At 42.0% G+C, this 20,130-nt stretch overlaps 1 protein-coding gene across 2 annotated transcripts in view; it reads right to left on the bottom strand.

Moving 5' to 3' along the window:
- SLIT3 (slit guidance ligand 3) overlaps positions 1-894 on the bottom strand; it is a 525,043-nt gene extending 524,149 nt beyond the window's left edge. Inside the window, exons 1-2 of one of the 2 annotated variants that reach the window (XM_075442199.1) lie at positions 677-894; positions 165-415 (exon numbers count right to left, since the gene is read on the bottom strand). In XM_075442199.1, coding sequence (XP_075298314.1) covers positions 165-349 — 185 coding nt within the window. In that variant the 5' untranslated portion in view covers positions 350-415; positions 677-894. The remainder of the gene's footprint in view (positions 1-164; positions 416-676) is intronic. The other variant, XM_075442200.1, reaches the window with a different exon arrangement.
- Positions 895-20,130: the final 19,236 nt, after the last annotated feature.

Below are 20,130 nucleotides of genomic sequence, written 5' to 3'. Positions count from 1 at the left end.
GGACAGCTGCAACTTCTGAAAAGCTCCTCCCCTTCCCTCCTGAAAACCTTAATCCGTGTTTGATTACTGAAACTACTCCGCACTGCTGGGCAGGTGTTGAGAAAACTCATCCCAGGTGCTTCTACAACAAGTACTAGAGGAGCCCTTAACGGTTAGTTACTTACAGTCTCTCTGCGTTCCTGGGAATATCCCTCGGCACAGTTTTGAGTCCCAGTCCGTGACAATCCACGTTGGAAGCAACACAGGTACACTTATGCGGGCATCCTCCAACGGGCATCCAACTCGCAGAGCTCCAAAAGCTCAAGACCATTCCAAGGCACAGCAACGCGCTGCTTCCACCAGACACCATGGTTTCTCGATCGCTTCGGTGGGCATAAAAGTGTGCGCGAGCAGCCGGCCCTTAAAGATGAAACGCCTCTAAGAAGAAAGGGAAAAGAAAACAAGAGGCTCTTAGTACAGCCCAAGGGAACCCACCGCTGCCATCACCGCCGGGGCACCAGCAAGCCTTCAAAGGCGCCCGAGAAGGTTACGCTGGGTGGAAGGAGGTGGGGAATCGCCCCGCGGGCTCGGGTTTCTTGCTGTTCTCTGCGGACGGTACCAGCAGGCAGAGTTTAACAGAGCGTGAGCCAGGCGCGTCCTCAGATGAACGGGAGAGCGGGAGCGGAGGTAAACACACCCCAAACATCCATCAGCAGCGGCGGCAATCCCCCAAGCAGCCTCCTCCGCCCCGCATCGCCCCACCTGGGCCGGACAGGTGACCCGCGGAGGAGGCGATCGGGACGACGACGCGGCCCCGCGGCTCGCTCCTCGGGCGCGCCCTCCTGCTGCTGCCGGGGGGCGGCGAGGGGAGAGGCGGCGGGAGGTGGCGGGGCTCCGCGCCGCTGCTGCGCTGGCCGCCGGCCGCCCGCTCCCCGGCCGCTCTGCATGGCAGCCGGGCGAGCGCCCGCGGCGCCGTGCGCCCCCTCCCCCCTCCCAAAATATCCCCCGCGACGCCCATTGGCTGCGGCCGCCCTGACGTCACCCCGCCGCTGAACTTTCGGAGCGCGAGGGAGGGCGAAAGTTGGGGGGCCCGCGGCGGCCCCGGCGGAGCGGCGGGAGCAGGGAGCCGGCCCCCGGCAGCGCCCCGCGGCCTCCTGCCCGCCCGGCGCCGCGCCGGGGGACGCGCCGGCCCCCCCCGCCCCGGGTCGGGGCTCGGGGAGCAAGGCGCGGGCCGCGGCGCGGGGACCGGCGCTGCCCGCAGCCGTCTCGGGTTTCCCCGCCGAGGGGAAGCCGCCGCCTTTTGTTCGCCGCGTTCCCGCTCCCCGAGTACCCTCTGGCGGCGGCCGCGCCCGCAGCCCCGCTCCCGGGCCTGGGAACCGCAGCGAGCAGCGGGGCTGCCGCACCCGGGAGCTCCCGGCTGGGAAGGTCCTGCCCGAAGCGTGCTAAAACTGACCCAGAAAAACGCAGCCGCCCCGAACAGCTGAGAACAGGCAGAGATGGCTGGGGAAACTGCGAGACCATGCAGGTACAGCGGCCGCAGGACCCGAAATAAAGCCCCTGTGTGCACTCTACCAAAACCTGACAGTTTCAAAATACCCCGTTCCTTATTTTGCACGCTTACAGATAGCTCAAAAGGCACGTGTATGCATAACATACTTGCGAACACCAATAATCAGTTCGTCATCTGCATCACAAACTCTTGGTCCATCTGCACCTACAGGGAAGAAGTTCTCCTTGTCACAGTTCAACAAGGATCAGGGGCAGCACTACCATGAAACCCCCACATCTCCTCCAAAGATCTGACAAGGGTAAGTTGCATGAGGATTCAGGTTCTCAAGTTGTGCTCAAAACATGTTCTCAACTTTTTTCAATAAACGCAAATATTTAGCATTTTAAGTGAAGGGCTCGTAGGCAAAAAAAAAAGCAGTGGAAGATGTTCACACCATAAGATACAGACATGGCATTCCAGCATGCAGTAGCAGAATTTAAATAGCTGTTCATTTCTGGCTTCATATTTTCATTACTGAAATGTGTTATTACCTGAGGCCTTCCTGCCCCCCTCGGTAGCTGGTTTTGTCCAAACCAGTGAAATGTCCCTTTTCACTGCTCTCAGTAGCGAGCAGAGACTTGACACAGAACATTGACCTGGGACAAGAAATTCACCAAAGAGCACACACAAGACCACAAGTTATCCTTCACCTCTCCCGGTCTTGGTCCAAAAAAGTGATAAAGTGATTTTCTCATTTTCAAATGAATTATTTACATGAGAAATTTCATTTTTGTATAGAAACCGTTTTGATCAAGCCTTCAGATTGAACTTCTGACATGCCTGGACTCCAAGCTCAGCGAAGTGGTCCTTACATAGCAGTGTCCAATGCGAGAAGGCTCCGTGACAAATGACACAAGGTTTGAAAATGCAGAGGGACTCAGCTGTCACCTGTTAAAGGGGCTGCTTCAGAAAAGATTAGAAAACACGATTCTCCCACCTCTCCCACATCTACAACAGCCAAAAGTTCGGCAGGTGTGTGTGATTCTGCCTGGATCCCCAAACGAACTGTTCCTTTCCTGGAGCGAAAGGCAGAGGAAGATGCCTTTAATCTCCAGCACTAACAGATGAAACTAGGGCAAAGCCACCACAACCCCCCCTCTCCAGCCTTGCCGGACCCAAGCAGCAGTGATAACTGTAGGAGCCTGAACCATATCCCTCTCCGGTCCCTCTGGAGAGGGCAAAAGCACAGACAGCTCCAGGCATGTCACTGACACTCATCGCTATCTATTCTGAGGCAAGCCCCCTCAGTCAAGTGTCAGTCTACAAAAGATCGGCTCTTGAACGAGGAGCAGCTGGGTTCAGGCCAGACGAGACAGAAACTGCGCTGCTTAGGAAGACAAAGTGCTCTGAAAGCACTGGTCTCCTCCCCTCAGACTGAAGGTACACATCCCCTAGCTCACGCAAGCAATGAAAATACTTCTGTTGGAACCGAACTTTCCTTGGCAGCCAGGCAACATCATTAAAAAAAAAAAAAAAGATTTTTTTTTTTTTTTTTTTTTTTCCCCCTGTTCTAGTTTAGTAGCAAGCATCTTCAAGGCGGCCAGAGAGGCACGCACCCCTCACCTCAGGCTGGAAGTACAGAAGCTGTTAGATACTAAATATGATCGCAGGTAATGCAAACATCATAGGCCAATGGTATTTTTTTTTTCCTTTAAGTTACTAATATTTCACTGTGATGAACTTCAATTTTTAAGGAGTGCTGAAAAAGCTCCCTGAAACATCTTTAACTCTGACATCCACAGCAGTCAGTATATTCCATGCTCCACTGCTAATCCCTCACAACACAATTTCCCTGAAAAGGGCAAATGAAACAGACAAAATGGCTGAGATGAGCCAAAAGTCAACCCTATCCTTGAAATACACTTTATTACTGTAAAAACTAAAGAGACAGGCTTTCCTACATTGCAGTTCAAATAGCTCTTAGGAGGAGATGGTTGCAATAGTCTCAAGACATGTCACAGTGAAGCAGAGCATTTGCTCTGCTGCGTTTCCCCCACACATCTACTGCAGCTTTTGGCTCCCAGCAATTGCTGGAAGCTGGCAAACAAGTCACTGTTCATCTCTTCGTATGGAGCTGGCAGAGGTCAGCACAGCATATGTTAGACAAAACAACAGATATTGGAATGCTCTGAATCTATAAAATATTTCATTTTTGTACTTACGTTAAACAAGTTATTTTTATGAAGCCATCTAAAGCTGGACAATTTTTATCCGTACTATTTCCTGAAGTAGCAGACACTACCAACATTTCCATACTTGTAAAACTCCTTACAAACAAGATTATCATCAAAGGTGTGCTGTCTGCTCAGCGGGGATTTAAATCTTGCCTGCTGCAGTAAGAGATACAGGCCTTTCTCTTAGCAAAAGAGTAGTTCACTGTATTTAGAGCATCTTTGCATCAATTTGGAAACTATTTAATACATAAATAGTTTTACTTAATCTATTCGTTTTCAAGTAAGAAAAAAAGTAGGTTTGCTTTTTTCTCTTACTATAGAAGAACATTTACTGAAGAGATGCTCAGAGCATATTTACATTCAAGCAGTGCTGTCCCCTGAGCAGTTCTGTAGCTGCCTTCTCTCTTGAACCTGCCATCAACACCCTCGCCAACTCCACCACCTCCACCTCATGATAGTGCCCTTCACACCACTCACAGTCTGGAGGAGAGCAGAGTTCTGGCAGCAGCAGAAAGGCAGGGTGGACAAGAACAGAAGGTCATAGCAGCTGCCTGGGGAGAGGCAAGTGAAAGGAAATCACTTCTCCAGACAATTTTGAACTTCCAGTATCTTCTTTCTAAATCGTGCAAGCAGAAGTGTTTCCAAGTTAATTTTGAGATACATTACGTGGTGTGCTATGTGTAACGTCACCATGTTTCTCAGCATGGACTTCCTGGGCAGTTACACACGCGCACACGCTGTGTCACGAGTGCAACATGTCTGGGGAACACGGGGCTCACCGCACTTGAGTTGTCCATGTGGCCTGCACATGTGCAGCAAATCCGATGGCTCCCAAAGGCTCATGCTTTTTGCACACACTATAGTTGGTTGTCTAGAGGCCCGGTGGGAACTGTAGCAGGGCCTGGTCAGCTGGCTGAAGTTTTGAAATTTGAGTTTACGGGCAAGAGAATGAGAGGCAATGACCTCAAGTTGCATCAGGGGAGGTTTAGATGAGACATTAGGAAAAATTTCTACACTGAAACAGTTGCAAAGCATTGGAACAGGCTGCTCAGGGCAGTGGTGGAGCCACCATCCCTGGATGCGTTCAAAAAACACGTAGATGTGGCACTTCAGGACATGGTTTGGCAAGCATAGTGGTGTTGGGCTGACAGTTGGACTAGATGATCTTAGAGGTGTTTTCCAACCTTGATGATTCGATGATTCTAAAAAGTGAGACCTGTTCAAGGAATGCAAACATGCAGTACTCTGGTTCAAGCAACAAAAGCCCATCCCAGAACCTCATACTGCAGGTCTACCTGCACAACAGAACAAAGCCTCCACCATCACCAGCAGTAACTGGGAGGGTGGAGAGCAAATGAGTAATTTTGATTGCTTCGAAGGAATCCAGCCTTGAAACTTATCATTGAAGTCACAAGGCTCCCTGAACAGCTCTAAGTGGAGCTCTCGAGCACATCCACCACAGCGCTCAATGCTTTGCCATACGATCAAGCTGGTGTGTGCTTTTTGAGCATGCCAGGTCCACGCTCCAGCTAATTGTGAAGTCACCAATGCAGTCGTTTGGGAAGCAATGACATACAGCCAGTTAAAGTTCAATAAAGTACCTACGTACGCTACCCAAAAAGGACACACAGCTAACACTCAAGAGCCCTGCCACTGGTAAGGAACTGGAGCTGGGTTTTCACGAGCGGCCACAACCGGAGCACGGGTTTAGCGCGACAGGCGTCAGTATCGCGACGCTGTGTCGGAGCGCGGCGCCCAGGCGGGGTCGCGGTGCCCTCGTGTGGCCCCAGGCAGCGCGGCCGCGCGGGTCTCGGCCAAGGGGTGCGGGGGGTGCGGGGGGGGGTGCCCCCGGGCAGGGACAGCGGGCAGAGGGGGGCACCGCGGAGCAGGGCGGGAGCTCCAGCTGCTGCCGAGCTCGGCTGAGCCCTCGGGGGTCGAACGCCACCAGTTTCACAAAGTCACGCGGTCCCCCCGCTCTCCTTTCAAGGGGAAAATTAACTACCAATTAAACTCTGAAAACTGGCTTTCATAAGGATATTTCCATGTTAATTATTTTTCTTAACTAAGAAAACAATGCTTTGTTTTCTTTGTCAAGAATGCACTAGGCTGAGCAAACGATGTTTTTGCCTGTGCCTTGTTTTAAATAGTCTGCGTATTGAAATAAGCATTAGCTGCTCTCCAAATAGTCAGAATACAAAATGAGAACAGCCATCAGATCTCAGACACTGCTAAAGGCTGCTGCTTGCTATGAAACATCAGATGGATTAGAAAGTCTAGCAACAGAAGCTAGCCTTATATACCCCTCAAACAGAAAAAAACCATGGATGTTAGCAATCTGAACATCTTTCCTCACAAATCTGTTCCCATTTCCAGATGTGGTGATAAGGAAGATGACTCCCTGCAAGCAAGCTAGTGTCCCTGTCTCACCTGGCACACGCGATTCGCCACGCAGCGCAGGAGAAGAGCAGTAACTTTGAGCAGCAGCGAGTTTAAACAGGATTTCTTCCTCATCGAGTGGGGCTCCCATTCAGAGTGATTACGCAGAAGATGGCGAACGAAACTTAGTAAACCATCTATTTGCTCTCTTACTTATTGAGCAACAGAATTGCAATTGTCCTTTAGTTTATTCTATCAGGTTCTTTCTAATAATAGATGGTATGGAATTTACCTGCCTCTTCTTCTAGTTCCCAATACACTATTGCTCAGGTAGTTGAAGTCAAGCTGGGAAGCAGCAGAAAGTTAACTGACTAACATCAAGAAGGGATCATGCACCTGGACTATTGCTGAAAACATCTGAAATGCGTTATAGAATTTTAAATAATAGCTTATGAAAAAAACAAAAGAGTAGTTCCACTAAAAACTTAGTAAATTAACTTAGGTTCTTTAATATTAGACATATAATGCAACAGAAACAACCTAAGAAATCCTTCCACATTATGTTCCCTCTGCCACTTACTGTGGCATATATTCCATCAACTATCAAGTATTAACTATCGAGTTAACTTTGTCTTACGTAGTTTACATCCAGATACAACTTTCTATAGCTTTTTCTACTTCATACTAAGCATTTAAGTAAATACTAGAACAAAGGGGAAAAAATGCAAAACAAGGCCTATCATCATACATTTTTAGTTCACAAAAGCTACCCATCTGATGATCTTTTAGCTCTTAAATCAAGCTCTGTAAACAATATGAACATGGCTTGCACACAGCAGGCAATATTCAATACATTTCATTCTGTTTCCAGGACCTATAAGCTGCTGTAAGAAAGTACTGAACTAGTTGGAAAACTCTAAGTAATATAAATGCTTTTGGAACATATGAAAGTTTAAGGCAGCCACAGCACAGCACCCTTTCAGGGTCGAGGGTGTTAATTCTGATGCAAGGCATACCCAAAATGGCTACAGGAGAGACTGGAGAGTCAAAATGTATAATCCGCAACCTTCACTGCAGTACGGAACAAGGAAACAATATTTCCTTAGTTGTAAATTGTTTTGTTTCAGCCAGAATCTGTCATTAACAAATTTTAAGACATTCTGCATTAGGGAAAATTTAGGGGTTTTTTTTACTATTCAAGGCAGAATAATTAATAATTCATGGCTGTCTACATCAGCAGTTGTTAAAAAAAAAAAATCAGTTAAAGGGGTACCACCACAGATAGCTACATTTTACAATCAACTATTAAGACAGTCTAGAATCACTGTTTTCACATACAAGACATTACCAGTTGCTGGTATAAACATGCTTTCTCTCTTTGTACATCAGCAAACAGTATACTAAAAATCTTCACACGTATCCAACAATGCACAGTATTTTCAATCCTGGAAAAGCATTAAAAATAGTACGATTTAGGAAAAAGATTAGTGGATGAATATGCTGAGGATGCACTCTTCATAAGAATGCAAACTTGCCACACAAAAAAAAAATCCTTACAGTTTCTTACATACAAAGGCTATTCGCACCTAGATCCAAAACAAGATCTCCTGTTGAATAGCAGTTTTGCATTCAGAAAGAAATCATATCCATTTTCTCACCTCAAAATGTTATTTGAGAAGTAAACAGAGAGGTGCCCAGAAAACCAAACTCAAACACAGGCTTCTAGCTCAGCCACTGAAGTGCATTAAACACAAGTTTTCAGAGCAGTAGGCTCAGAAGTGAATACTTCTCTTGGACAAGAGCTAACAACTGCATACCTTGAGACAAAGCAACCTTTAGGTAAAGACGATCATCTTCATAACCTAAAATAAATATTTAAAGTTCTCAAGATTTGACTAGTTCCTTTAGTTCAGAACCCAAATCAGAAGGATGGGGCAATATATACCTACAGTGCTAAATGAGGCCTTTTCACATTAAAAAATACTTACTACCTTACACTGTCTCTGAGGACAAAGCTACTCTGAAAGTCTTGACAGCTTTAGAGAAAATGAAGCATCCAAAGCTGTTATTATCAACTCCTGTATTTTGATATTTTGATTGAATGTTAACACTTGTGCATAGAATGGGCAATGCCCTTGACACTATGTGAAACATTTCACTCTCTCAGCTGTGGATGGTTGACATAGCTCAATGCATTAAAACTGAACAGTCTTGTTTTGAAGCAGCAGTAGCTTCCTAGAATTTTTCCCTCAAAGATGCAGCAGTAGAAGTAAAATACTATTTAGCACGTGCTGGCATCAGAGGCTTAAGTCTTCACCTTTTCACAACAGAGCGGTTGCCAAGCCCTGATGTTGAAAAGTTCTGATATGCTATTGAAAAGTTTAAAAGTATGTTCAATGTAAAGCTTCAGCAGCTAGATCCCCATTATGTCAACACACTAACACTAAAAAATTCTTTTGACTACAGAAAGGAAATATCTAGTGTTTAAAGCAGGAACTAGAAAACCTGAAATTCATTTCTGTGTTACTTAGGGGCTCTGACCTTGGCAAGTCAGCCTTCTGGCCTCCATTTACTGATTCATAAAGATTTATAATACACACAAGGTCATATAGCAATCTGAGCTTTACCAAGTGTGTTTCAAGCATTATTTTCAATCCCAGTTAAAGTCTACGTTAAATATCAAGAACTAGAAGTATTTTGTAAATATGCAATATTTTCATTAATCTGAACATCTTGTGGTCTTTGACATTAGAATTTTTTTATCCCCTTGTGGATGTCTTTAGTGGATATGGTAATTGAAAGCAAAGTACTAGGGAAAATTCCAAGTTTTCCCTGTAGGTGTTTACATACTTTGTGTATATTGATCTGGATGGCTGTAGAATAGTATTTTTAACAGTACTTCTCAATATCTACTTTGCATACTGTATAAAGGGGCAGAAAGCCAAAGAGTGAGAGATTGCTCAGGTTTCCCAGTACCCCTCCTGCCCCAAGAATGAGTACAAGAAATTTCGTGACGAAACTGTAAACGTGAGGGCAATAAGCTGACAAGCCCCACTGGACAGAGCAGAAAGGATTTGTCTGATTTTCTAGGTCACAGAGGCTGTCTCACATCGTTTCTTTCAAACCAGCACTTGGAAAGAAAACCGCAAAACTATATGATGGTGTATTACAAGGTACTTGGCATTGGAGTTTTCAGTCTCCATCTTTAACATGCTATAGAAGATTACTAAGCTCATTGGAACGAAAGCAGTCCTTATCCAACACAGTTACTAATTGCAAAGCCAAATGCTGTTAATTTAATGAACTCAGATGCATTATTTTGACACTTGTTTGCCCTTAGACAGAAAAAATTATCTGCTTAGAGTTTTGGAATTTTAGAAGAGTTAAAATGTTTTAGAAGTACAAATTAAAGCCTTTAATGTTAAAAATGCTCCTCTTTCTAAAGAGAGACAGTTACTTCTAGACCAAACACATTATTTGTCAATCTTCTTATTGGTTATAATTGTCTTTTCTCAAGAGACCTCACTTCAAATTGTCTACAAACATTTTTTTTCAAGTGCAACTATGTTTCCTTTAATCAACCTGGACACATATGGAAACAATATAACAAAATTAGAAAATAAAGCTTCTCTTTTTTAGCAGCAGCTCTTACATTTTACCTTGGTACTGAGGGAAAAAAAAAAAAGAGCCATCTCTCCTTCTGTCAGCAACGGTCTAGCACATAGAAGACACTATGAGAAGTGACACAATCACTGGTTCACTGTCCAAGTGAACCAACAGTCCAATTTAAACTAATCCACTAATCCAGGAGTGCTACGCTCAATGCCCAAATCCTGCAGTACTGCAAAATGCAAATACAGTAGAACACCTTTTAAATTTCACATTTCATCTCATGCACATATAACCTCAATCACTGTCACTGTGGAAGAAATAGTAGATAAACCCTGAAACTACGTAAATTTCACATATGAACTTCCTCTGGATTTCATAATCCAATTTCTTTTTCTCTCGTTTTCTCTTCAAGATATACTGAACCATTTTACGATTCACCTTCAACAATTCACAAATAGCACAGAAATTACCAAAAAAGGCCTTCTGCAATTAACTTTTTAACTATAAAAAAATTGTCACTCAATGCCACAACACCAATTTGGCCTCCAGTGACCCTAAAATCTGGCTTCATGTCCAGGATGATTTCTAAGCTTGTGGTTTTAAGCCTTACAACAAATATCCACTACATATCATTTAAAAGTAGTCTAATGCTATCATAGGTTACTCTTCCATTCAGAATAGTTTAATAAATTAACTTTATTGTTTTCTTTCTATACAAGATCTTTTACTGGACCTTGTGCCTTATTTACCAGCTGTCGTACATAATCACGTGCCTTAAGGCACCAAGAAAAGCAAAATTCACATCACAGATGGAAATATTTTCCAAGATGTTGTGCAGAAAATGTATTTGTCCTTTGCCAGAACATCACCCTCACAATTAAGGGGGAAGACAGCAAAATATGTTAGTAAAGGTCACACTTCAGTTTCCATGTATGCTTAAAAATAAAAATTGAGATTTTATCCAGAAATAAGTAAAGAAAGAGAAATTAACACAGTCCAGTAGGTTAGAATTAGTATTTGCTTTAAATGGAATATGCATACACACAACAGAACACCACAAATGAAGGGATCCAAACAAAAAAACAAACCCATATCATAAACATGCAAAACTGCTAATACTAATATTGAAAATAATGCAGTTTGTAGAGACTCACTGGACACTTTAGCAAGATCATTTTTCCAAGCCATAGTTTTATTACAATGCAACCTTTTCCACATTAGTTTTATGCTGTAAATGTTAAACTCACATTTTAATAATGTAGTCTATTTCATTGCCTTTATGGAGATTATTTGAGAGTAACTTCACATACTTTGTTTTTTGTTTTGGTTTGGGTCTTTTCTTTTATTAACCCAAGTAATTTCCCAGTGATTTTCTGGGTTCATTACAAGATTATTTAGCACTCTGAAAACTGGAGAGAAAGTCTGGACTGAGGGCAACCTTGATGTTATGGAATCATTTAAGCATTAAATGATTTTTGTCCTAAAAAAAAATATTAAAGCCACCTACCTGTTTATATTGTGTTGGTCAATCAAGTACCTAATTTTAAGTTTCAATATAACTACAACTGGTGAATGCCTGGCAAGATCTTATTCGTCTATAATCCTTGTCAAATGTAAACAAACATTCAGTACTTCACCAATCATTATTTTCATTTCCATTGTTAGTCTGGTTTTTAATTAGTCTTCTCTCTCATTTTATCTCGGCCAAAAGGATTTTTGGTTGCACTTTGCAGAATTCATTGCACATTCCTCCCATACTATTACCCGCAACTGTTTCGTGTTTTCCAGAACATAGCTCACCACTGATAAACAGCCAAACTCAGATACTACACAGCTCCAGGATGAGGGCTGTTTGTGCCGTAACAGCTTTGCCTGCATCCTACACCAGGTGGTGAGTGCAAAATACCAGCTGGTCCGCTTGTTCTTGGTATTTAACTGTCTGAAGTAGATTGAGCAGTAGACTATGATCAAGACAAGTGACTAAACACGCACTAACCAGCTGAAGATTTAAGGGGACAATAGCAAGTTAACTTCTCATCTGGGTAGAAAATAAAAAATATATGACCACCAAAAGGAAGCAATAAAGTTATTCTGTTACTAGAATATAAGATGAAATAAGGTCAAAGTAGTTGCTGTAGAAAGCATGGATTCCTGCTCACTCTATGTCATCTTGAGATTATGATTAAGATTTCTCCATCTTTTAACTATGATACAACTGCTTCCTTGTGCCAATATGTAAGTAGTGATTTCAGGAATTAGGACAGAATCTGTCTTTTTTAAATATGCAGCCTTGACTGGGTTCAAGCCCAGGCCATCAAGTGCAATTTTATCTAGCTGGCGTGAATTTTTGTGACAAGCTAATTATTCAAGTAGCATTTCTAAAGCCAAAACAGCCAGGAGACAGATTTAGCAAACTGCCAGACAAAGGCTTTTAAGTTCCAGTTGGAAGTCTAAACTTTTCACTTCTCAACTTCACACAAACATAACGTTTTTGGCTCAGCATTTTTGAATTGAAGTCTCTTCAGTATAATTAGGCAGAATCAACATGCAGGGGAAAAGGCTAACCCATGGAACAGAAGAGGGTGGTTTGATTTGGTTTTTTCATTTTGTTTTTTTAATCAGAACCACAGAGCCACCTGGAATATTCATCTTGGCTATAGTTATGATTGACATTACTAGTTACTTACACCTGAAGTCTATTCCTTAGAACGTAAGTCATGACCACCCAAGTATAAAAGGCCAAGAGCTGTGGATGTTATCTACCTTGACTTCAGCAAGGCTTTCGACACAGTCTCCCATGATATCCTCCTGGGGAAGCTGAGGAAGTGTGGGCTGGATGAGTGGTCGGTGAAGTGGATAGAGAACTGGCTGAACGGCAGAACTCAGAGGGTTGTCATCAGCGGCGCTGAGTCTAGTTGGAGGCTGGTGACAAGTGGTGTCCCTCAGGGGTCAGTACTGGGCCCAGTCTTGTTTAACTTCTTCATCAACGACCTGGATGAAGAGTTAGAATGTACCCTCAGCAAGTTTGCTGACGACACCAAACTGGGAGGTGTGGTAGATACACCAGAAGGCTGTGCTGCCATTCAGCGTGACCTGGATAGGCTGGAGAGCTGGGCAGAGAGGAACCTGATGAGGTTCAACAAGGGCAAGTGCAGGGTCCTGCACCTGGGGAGGAACAACCTCATGCACCAGTACAGGCTTGGGGTGGACCTGCTGGAGAGCAGCTCTGCGGAGAGGGACCTGGGTGTCCTGGTGGACGACAGGTTAACTATGAGCCAGCAGTGTGCCCTGGCTGCCAAGAAGGCCAATGGGATCCTGGGGTGCATCAAGAAGAGTGTGGCCAGCAGGACAAGGGAGGTTCTCCTTCCCCTCTACACTGCCCTGGTGAGGCCTCATCTGGAGTACTGTGTCCAGTTCTGGGCTCCCCAGTTCAAGAAGGATGAAGAGCTACTGGAGAGAGTCCAGCGGAGGGCTACAAGGATGGTGAGGGGACTGGAGCATCTCCCCTACGAGGAGAGGTTGAGGGAACTGGGCTTGTTCAGCCTGAAGAAGAGAAGGCTGCGAGGGGACCTTATAAATGCCTACAAATATCTGAAGGGTGGGTGTCAGGAGGATGGGGCCAAGCTCTTTTCAGTGGTGCCCAGTGACAGGACAAGGGGCAATGGGCACAAACTGAGGCACAGGAAGTTCCGTCTGAACATGAGGAGGAACTTCTTCCCTCTGAGGGTGACGGAGCACTGGAACAGGCTGCCCAGGGAGGTTGTGGAGTCTCCTTCTCTGGAGATATTCAAGACCCGCCTGGACAAGGTCCTGTGCAGCCTGCTGTAGGTGACCCTGCTTCGGCGGGGGGGTTGGACTAGATGACCCACAGAGGTCCCTTCCAACCCCTACTATTCTGTGATTCTGTGATTCTGTAACTCTGGCTGTTACTTCTCAATGTTACATTATTGCCTTCCACCATTAAAACTCAACATTATCTTTACTTACCTTGCCCACATCACCTTTCCCATTTTCAGCTAACATCAACTCCTACAATATGTACAAGATACATACTAATTTCAAAATTATGTTTTAGGCTACACATATTCAAGCTCCTACACAATCTGGTTGCTATTTCGGCAATGGCCTTTTCTTAAGGATGCTTTTAGTCAAGGAAGCTTGATCTCTTCAGATCACAAACTTTTCTGCAGAGCCTAGCATCCATCATTATATTTTAATACCATCACTTTTTTATAGTGCCAAATTTACTGTGTCCATATAAAGATGGCAGGAAACGCACCTTTTGTAGGCATGTATTTTTTTGAAACAGCACTCCGGCAAGTTACACAGCAAGATTTCCCTCACTGTGTGTTCACCTTTATCCCCACTGATGTTCTAAGGTGCTTGCTGTGTTGCCATTTTAGAAGGACATTCCAAAAGCCAGTGCATCTCTGCATGCTCACTCACCAATTGCTCCATCAATACCTCCTGTAGCTCAGCCAGCCAGCCAGCACTACCACTGCTATTACCTACTTTATAAGCTGTGTATTTAAAGCTATTATCAAATAAGAGTTTCAACTGAGGTTGTTAGGGACTTACCTGCAGTTTTCCTTAGCTAACATTTATTAGTACCTGACTAAAACAAGCTGGTCTTTAATTCTGGGCTGTTGCCAATGTGTTGTTTCATCCTAGAATGTCTGCGATTTGATTGATTTTAGGAAAAAGACTTACTGAAGACTGGACTGAGTGACAAAAAGAAAAAGGCTAGGACCACAAATGGTTAGGACCATTTTGGAGATATGTATGACAACTATAGTGCCCTTCCTGCTTTTCCTTAGAAGATATGAAATCTCTCAAAGAGCACAAAATATTGCTGTACCAAAGTTACACACAAGTAGAAGTATGGGAAAGCTCAGAGCAGAGTTTCTCATGCGTATTTAAACCTCCATACATGAACTAAAATGATCGTATATTCTAAAAAAATTTCACAAAGTTGACCATGCTGATACAACACATTGCTGTCACAAAGCTTTTTTTTTCATAATTGAAAAACAGTTTCACTAAGCTATTCAGCATGGTACAATTGGTATTTGTTGTTGTCTTCTGACCTTCAGAACAGACTTTAAGTTTCATAACATTTGGCTCATTTTCACATTTTTCCAAGTGCAATCTAGATGGAGAAGTTACTGAAAATCATGACTCGCAATAGAACGGAGGCCCACAAAGAATTTTCAACATCAATAAGGGTTGCAACTCTGAACCGATGTGTACAGTTTTTTCAACAGGTTGATGACAGCCATCGTCAGCTGCTGATAAGCGTCAAGAGATGAGTAAGATTGAATTCAATGCAATTAGAGTCAGAACTCTCACCTCTGAAGCTAACTTCAATGCCTTATTCCGTACTGCTGCAAAACTATATACCAAGTAGTTCATTATCCTCTCATTAAATGGACCATTTGTCAACATAAACAAAAACATAAAATAAACTACAGATTATTCAACAATTGTAAGGTCAATCAACAGACCTGGGAACAAATCAATGTCATGACAATGGTATCTTACTAAGTAACATCCGGGCAAAAGACAAGACTGGCTTTTTTCTCAATTACTTATTGATTATATGTTTGTCCAGATCTTCAGAAATGGTTGCTTCAGTTGACTTTGGCAGTATCTGCAAACTTACTCATCTGTAATATCTCATTTATCCAGATTTAGCATTGTAATAGATTAACTGTTTAGAACCCTTGCAGAACCCTTCTGCTAGCAATACAAAATAAGAGACATTACTGAAGCTGAAGCTGTAGCAACAGTAAGATTGTTAGACAGGTCTTAGAGTACAGATGCTTTTTTTATGCTAGAGAAAATACTTTGAGTTTGCTTATTTTCATGGCAGACTACTGTTCTTTCATGTACACCCTTTTATAAGTAGTAAATTAACGTATATTTAAACCTGAAACATTGTGCATACAGCATTGTTTTTCCATGTACAAGATAAACATAATCAGCAGGAAATATGAAGAGCAAGTAGAAAATGACAAAGAAGTTACAAGGATAAGAATACTTTCCTTGTATCAAAACCATTTACAAAAGGGGGATTAAACAACAATTAGATTTTTCAGTTTTCACAAATGGGCACAAACACTAAGGTTTTAGAATGCTTACAGCACAACATAACCTCCAATATATTCCCCTGAAGAAAAATCAAATTAGTGCTTATGTGCTTGAACTGCTAAGTTTTACAAGTAAGAGCACAGCCACAGGAAAAAAAAACAACTATCTTTTACACTGATAGTGAGAAAAGCTATGATTCCCCATCTGAGGACGGGCAAAAATCCTGCATATACACATGTACACAGGAACATGAAAGAACAGAGCTGAACAGAAGCCTACAGAAAATGTTATGACAAGTGTCAGATACAAGACGGCATCAACAAATCTAGTAAGACCACATTCCCATAATAAGCAAGGCAAAACAGTGAAAGTCATGATACAGTCCCTTCCACAGAAAGACCCCAAGTATTTTTTCACTTCTGCTTGTTTGCACTGCAAAAATATTTTCTGTTAAAACCTAAGTGCATGCCTACAATACCTTTGTTTCCAGTGAATGCCAGCAGACCCCTACAGCGGCACGTGGAGTTAACTTCAGGGGCAAAATGAACATCATCACAACTCTTTCTCCCAATATAATAGATGAACACAAGGAGCTGACCAATTTGTTTGCATACGGAGACTAACAAACTAGTCTTGCAAGATGTGCTCAAAGCATACCAAGTACTTCGTACACAAAAGTTAGCTCCAACATAACCAAGAAATAGTAATAGATGATTGGTGAGTGTCCATAGAAGACTTTATACAGCAACAAGTTGCAGAGCATGAACAGGCAGTCATCATTGCACAACATTCATACAGTCCACAGCTCCCTTCCTGATGGTCTTTCCCGAGATCTCCTTGCCCTTGAACAGGACTATGGGAATTGGTCTAACGGCCCACAGTGCTATGCTACTCCATAATAACCAGGATACTTGGATTTAATTTTCCCCCTCTGGACAGGGGTCGGATAAGATGACATCAATGCATCCCTTGCCACCTACATTATTCTGATACTCTAATGGGTCTTTCTAGCCTTTGGAGAAAAAACTTAGGAAGATAAGTGAAATTTGAGCAGTATATTCAGTATGTACACAAATATTAGAAACATCTACACAGCAAGCGCAAGAGACATCATGGCTAAGCTCAGGATGCACGACAGATTCAGAGTTTTCTTTTTACTATTCTAACCATCATCTCCCAAAGAAAGAAGGAACTGGATGAATCCTCCCCTCAAATCTGGGCAGCTGTGTGAAGACTAAATTTGTAATCAGTGTTTGGAAACATTGCTCAACCATCTTATTATTGCTTGTTTAGCCCCACCTCAAAAAGCTTTGTAAAATGAACTTCTGAAATCATTCCTCCAAATTAATATGCATTAGAACTGTAGGGATTTTTTTTTTAACCCTAAAGTTTCTGGTGTTACAATCAAACAAAAGACTTGTTCTTCTTGTTGGAAGTTATTACACATTAAATTCTCATTCAAAATTCTCAAGCACCCTGGCAATAGTAAGCTAGTCCAAGAAATCACAAAGAATGTTTTTCGAGAGTAGTACATTTATGAAGTGTAGTCTAAGATGACTTTAACCATGATCAAATATGTCAAGCTGTATACTTTGAGTATTACTTGTGTACATAGATACAGAAATACCCAGATTTTGTAATAGGCCTTCTGACCCTTTCTACGGAATTATTGCCAAAATCTGTCAAGTCTTCTAGATCTGCTTAATGCAAACATTTTGGTTGTAATTGACTACTTGACTTCCGCCTCCCAGCTCTTGGAGACATTTCCATTAAACATCTTCAAAATTATTAATATTTAGAAATCTTACATCCACAAGATTGCCTTTACCCAGAATGCAAGTAGTTTTAAGAATAAAAAATATTTTGTAAAAGTTATGGTGGTTTTGTGGCTTTGCAGCTTTTATTTTGGTTTTAGTAGTGGTACGTTTGCTTTGTTTTTTAACTATTGAAGTCTTATTATACTTTGACAAAGTTTCTTTATCATAACGTCATTATCAGTTCAGTGTTTACCTGTCAAGTTAATTGTATTACTACAAATTACTATTCAGACAAGGAATACCAAAAGCATTCCTTGAACAATACATTAACAGTTCATTGTATCTAAATTACTTGCTTCATAAGTACATTGACTTTGAAAACTTTAGGCTTAAACTAATGAATTCCTCCCTGTGCACATTATTTTTACACACAAAAGTAACAAAACTTCAACTGTTATTCATCTTAAAGTGCTTTCCAAACTGGATAACAACCACTTACGATGCCCACTGAACTGCAGAGAAAGCTATCAGCCCATTTAATACACTAACCAGTATAAGCTTGCATAGTTATTGAAGCACCCATCAAGATTTGCTTTTGAAGCCTTCATGGATGGAAAAAGTCTAATGTAATTTTCACTACCTATTGCTAAACTACCTTTTAAATATTTACTGTTGTATTTATCCACTATAAAACCCAAGCCCTTAGAGTCATTGTAAAATAAATTTTTAAAAGCATCAACTATGAGCACAGAAAGCAATATCTTAACTAGATCTTGTCAAACTTTCCACTTTTGCCCAATATGATGAGGGGGAAAAAAAGCAGACATATCAACCTGTTTCTAAATTTCTGCACTCACTGCCCTGATAATGACACTTTTTATACATTTTCTTATGCTCAGTACAGATTGTGGTCACTACTCATCACAGCAATACTATATAAGAATTTAGGATTATTCTTCTTTGCATTAGAAGACCCAAAATATTCAGGACACTATATAGATTAAAAGCTCATTGTAGTCAGCTTTCAAAGGCTTGTGGAAAGGAATAACAAGATACTAACAACAGTAAACAACCAGCCCTCTCCACAGGTATTTAGTGATCTGTCACAGGTTATCAACAATGCTCACTGAACTTAAAAAAAAAAAACAAAAAACAAAAAACCAAAAAAACCCACAACAATTGCTCAAACAAAACCCCTTACAAATCCTGACACCAAGAGCTATTCTTGCCAAACAGAGGTCCCTCCCAGCTCAGTCTTGCTCGCTTTCTAGCATTTTGATTAGCACAAAATCCAGGAATGAATGCAGCATTTCATATGCTCCCAACAGTATGTTTCTCTTCTCTGCCTATATTGACTTTAACCTTACTGCCACAAACCTTTTTGAGACTCAGTTCGCTCCACATGACTCTTCATTCCCAATTTAGAAGTTACAAGGTTAGTCATCATCCACTGAGGTACTGTTATAAAATTTCAGTTATTATGACACATTATGCAGCTATTACTCACATGGTACGAGTGTGCACACACATGCCCATCTGTTTCGCAGAGCTTTGGAATCACTATGCCTTTGCAACTCCACATCTGCACAAATACTAACACAGTTCAGACCCAAAGCATTTCAGTTGTGTCATGAATTCAGGTTTTACAAACCCATTTTTGGAACAGGAGATTTCTAGAAGTTAGCTGTAACAGCTCAATATGCTGAAACATACAGGCAAAGTACTTTCCAGATGTAAGCAACTCAGTACCTTCCTACCACAAGTAAAGATTATGATTTGTGCTACTGTGTGCATCCCATCCATAAAGCTTTAGCCTGCAGCCAGGAGAAAGTCACAGCTCCATGAGCACAAGCTGTTTGACTGATATCTTCTTACATCATTCCAGCTTCTTCCTGAAGTACAACACATTACAGCAATGCAGAGCTCCTTTACACAGCCTCACATGATTTTATGTTCAGGGGAGAAGTCGTATAGAAAATACCTAATGTTAAAATGGTTTAGTGTGAGAATGCTGTTTAAACCAAAATAATCTGTCCTGATCAAAGCTGCACAGCAGTCAACTGCCTTTTCTCCTCTTACCTGGGTAGTGCACCAATAAGGTTATAAAATGGTTAGAGATGCCTCAAAGTGAAGGAGTGGAACAGCAGCATGCAGAATGAGAAATTCCAGAAGCACACCGCAGGAGTTTTGCACATTGGTTCTCTGCAGCAAGTACCATTGAAAGAAAAGCTATCATACAAGGAGAGACCTTCAGAATGATATGATTCTTACAGCTGAATAACAAAAAACAGTTACTGAATGGCCCATCTTTAGCACAGAATCCTGGCCCAGAATATAACTAACTGAATACATTAGTAAAGGCCACATATTTTGTAAAAACAACTCCATCAAAAACAAATCATGATAATTGCATTCTGAAAGAACATTTGTACTGACTAAATATTGCTGTGAGGTAACTGCTTTTAGGGAATGTTATTGCAAGGTGTTTTCTTTCAAAATACTCAAAGTAGATTAAATACATGCCACACATTCATTATCCACACACATCTTTCAGCCTAAGCTCTGATGTCTTCTGATGTATTTATTTCTCCAT

This window comes from Opisthocomus hoazin, chromosome 23, assembly GCF_030867145.1.
Source record: "Opisthocomus hoazin isolate bOpiHoa1 chromosome 23, bOpiHoa1.hap1, whole genome shotgun sequence".
Lineage (NCBI taxonomy): Eukaryota > Metazoa > Chordata > Aves > Opisthocomiformes > Opisthocomidae > Opisthocomus > Opisthocomus hoazin.
The sequence above is the reverse complement of the archived record's forward strand: the minus strand, read 5'-3'. Positions and strand labels throughout refer to the sequence as shown.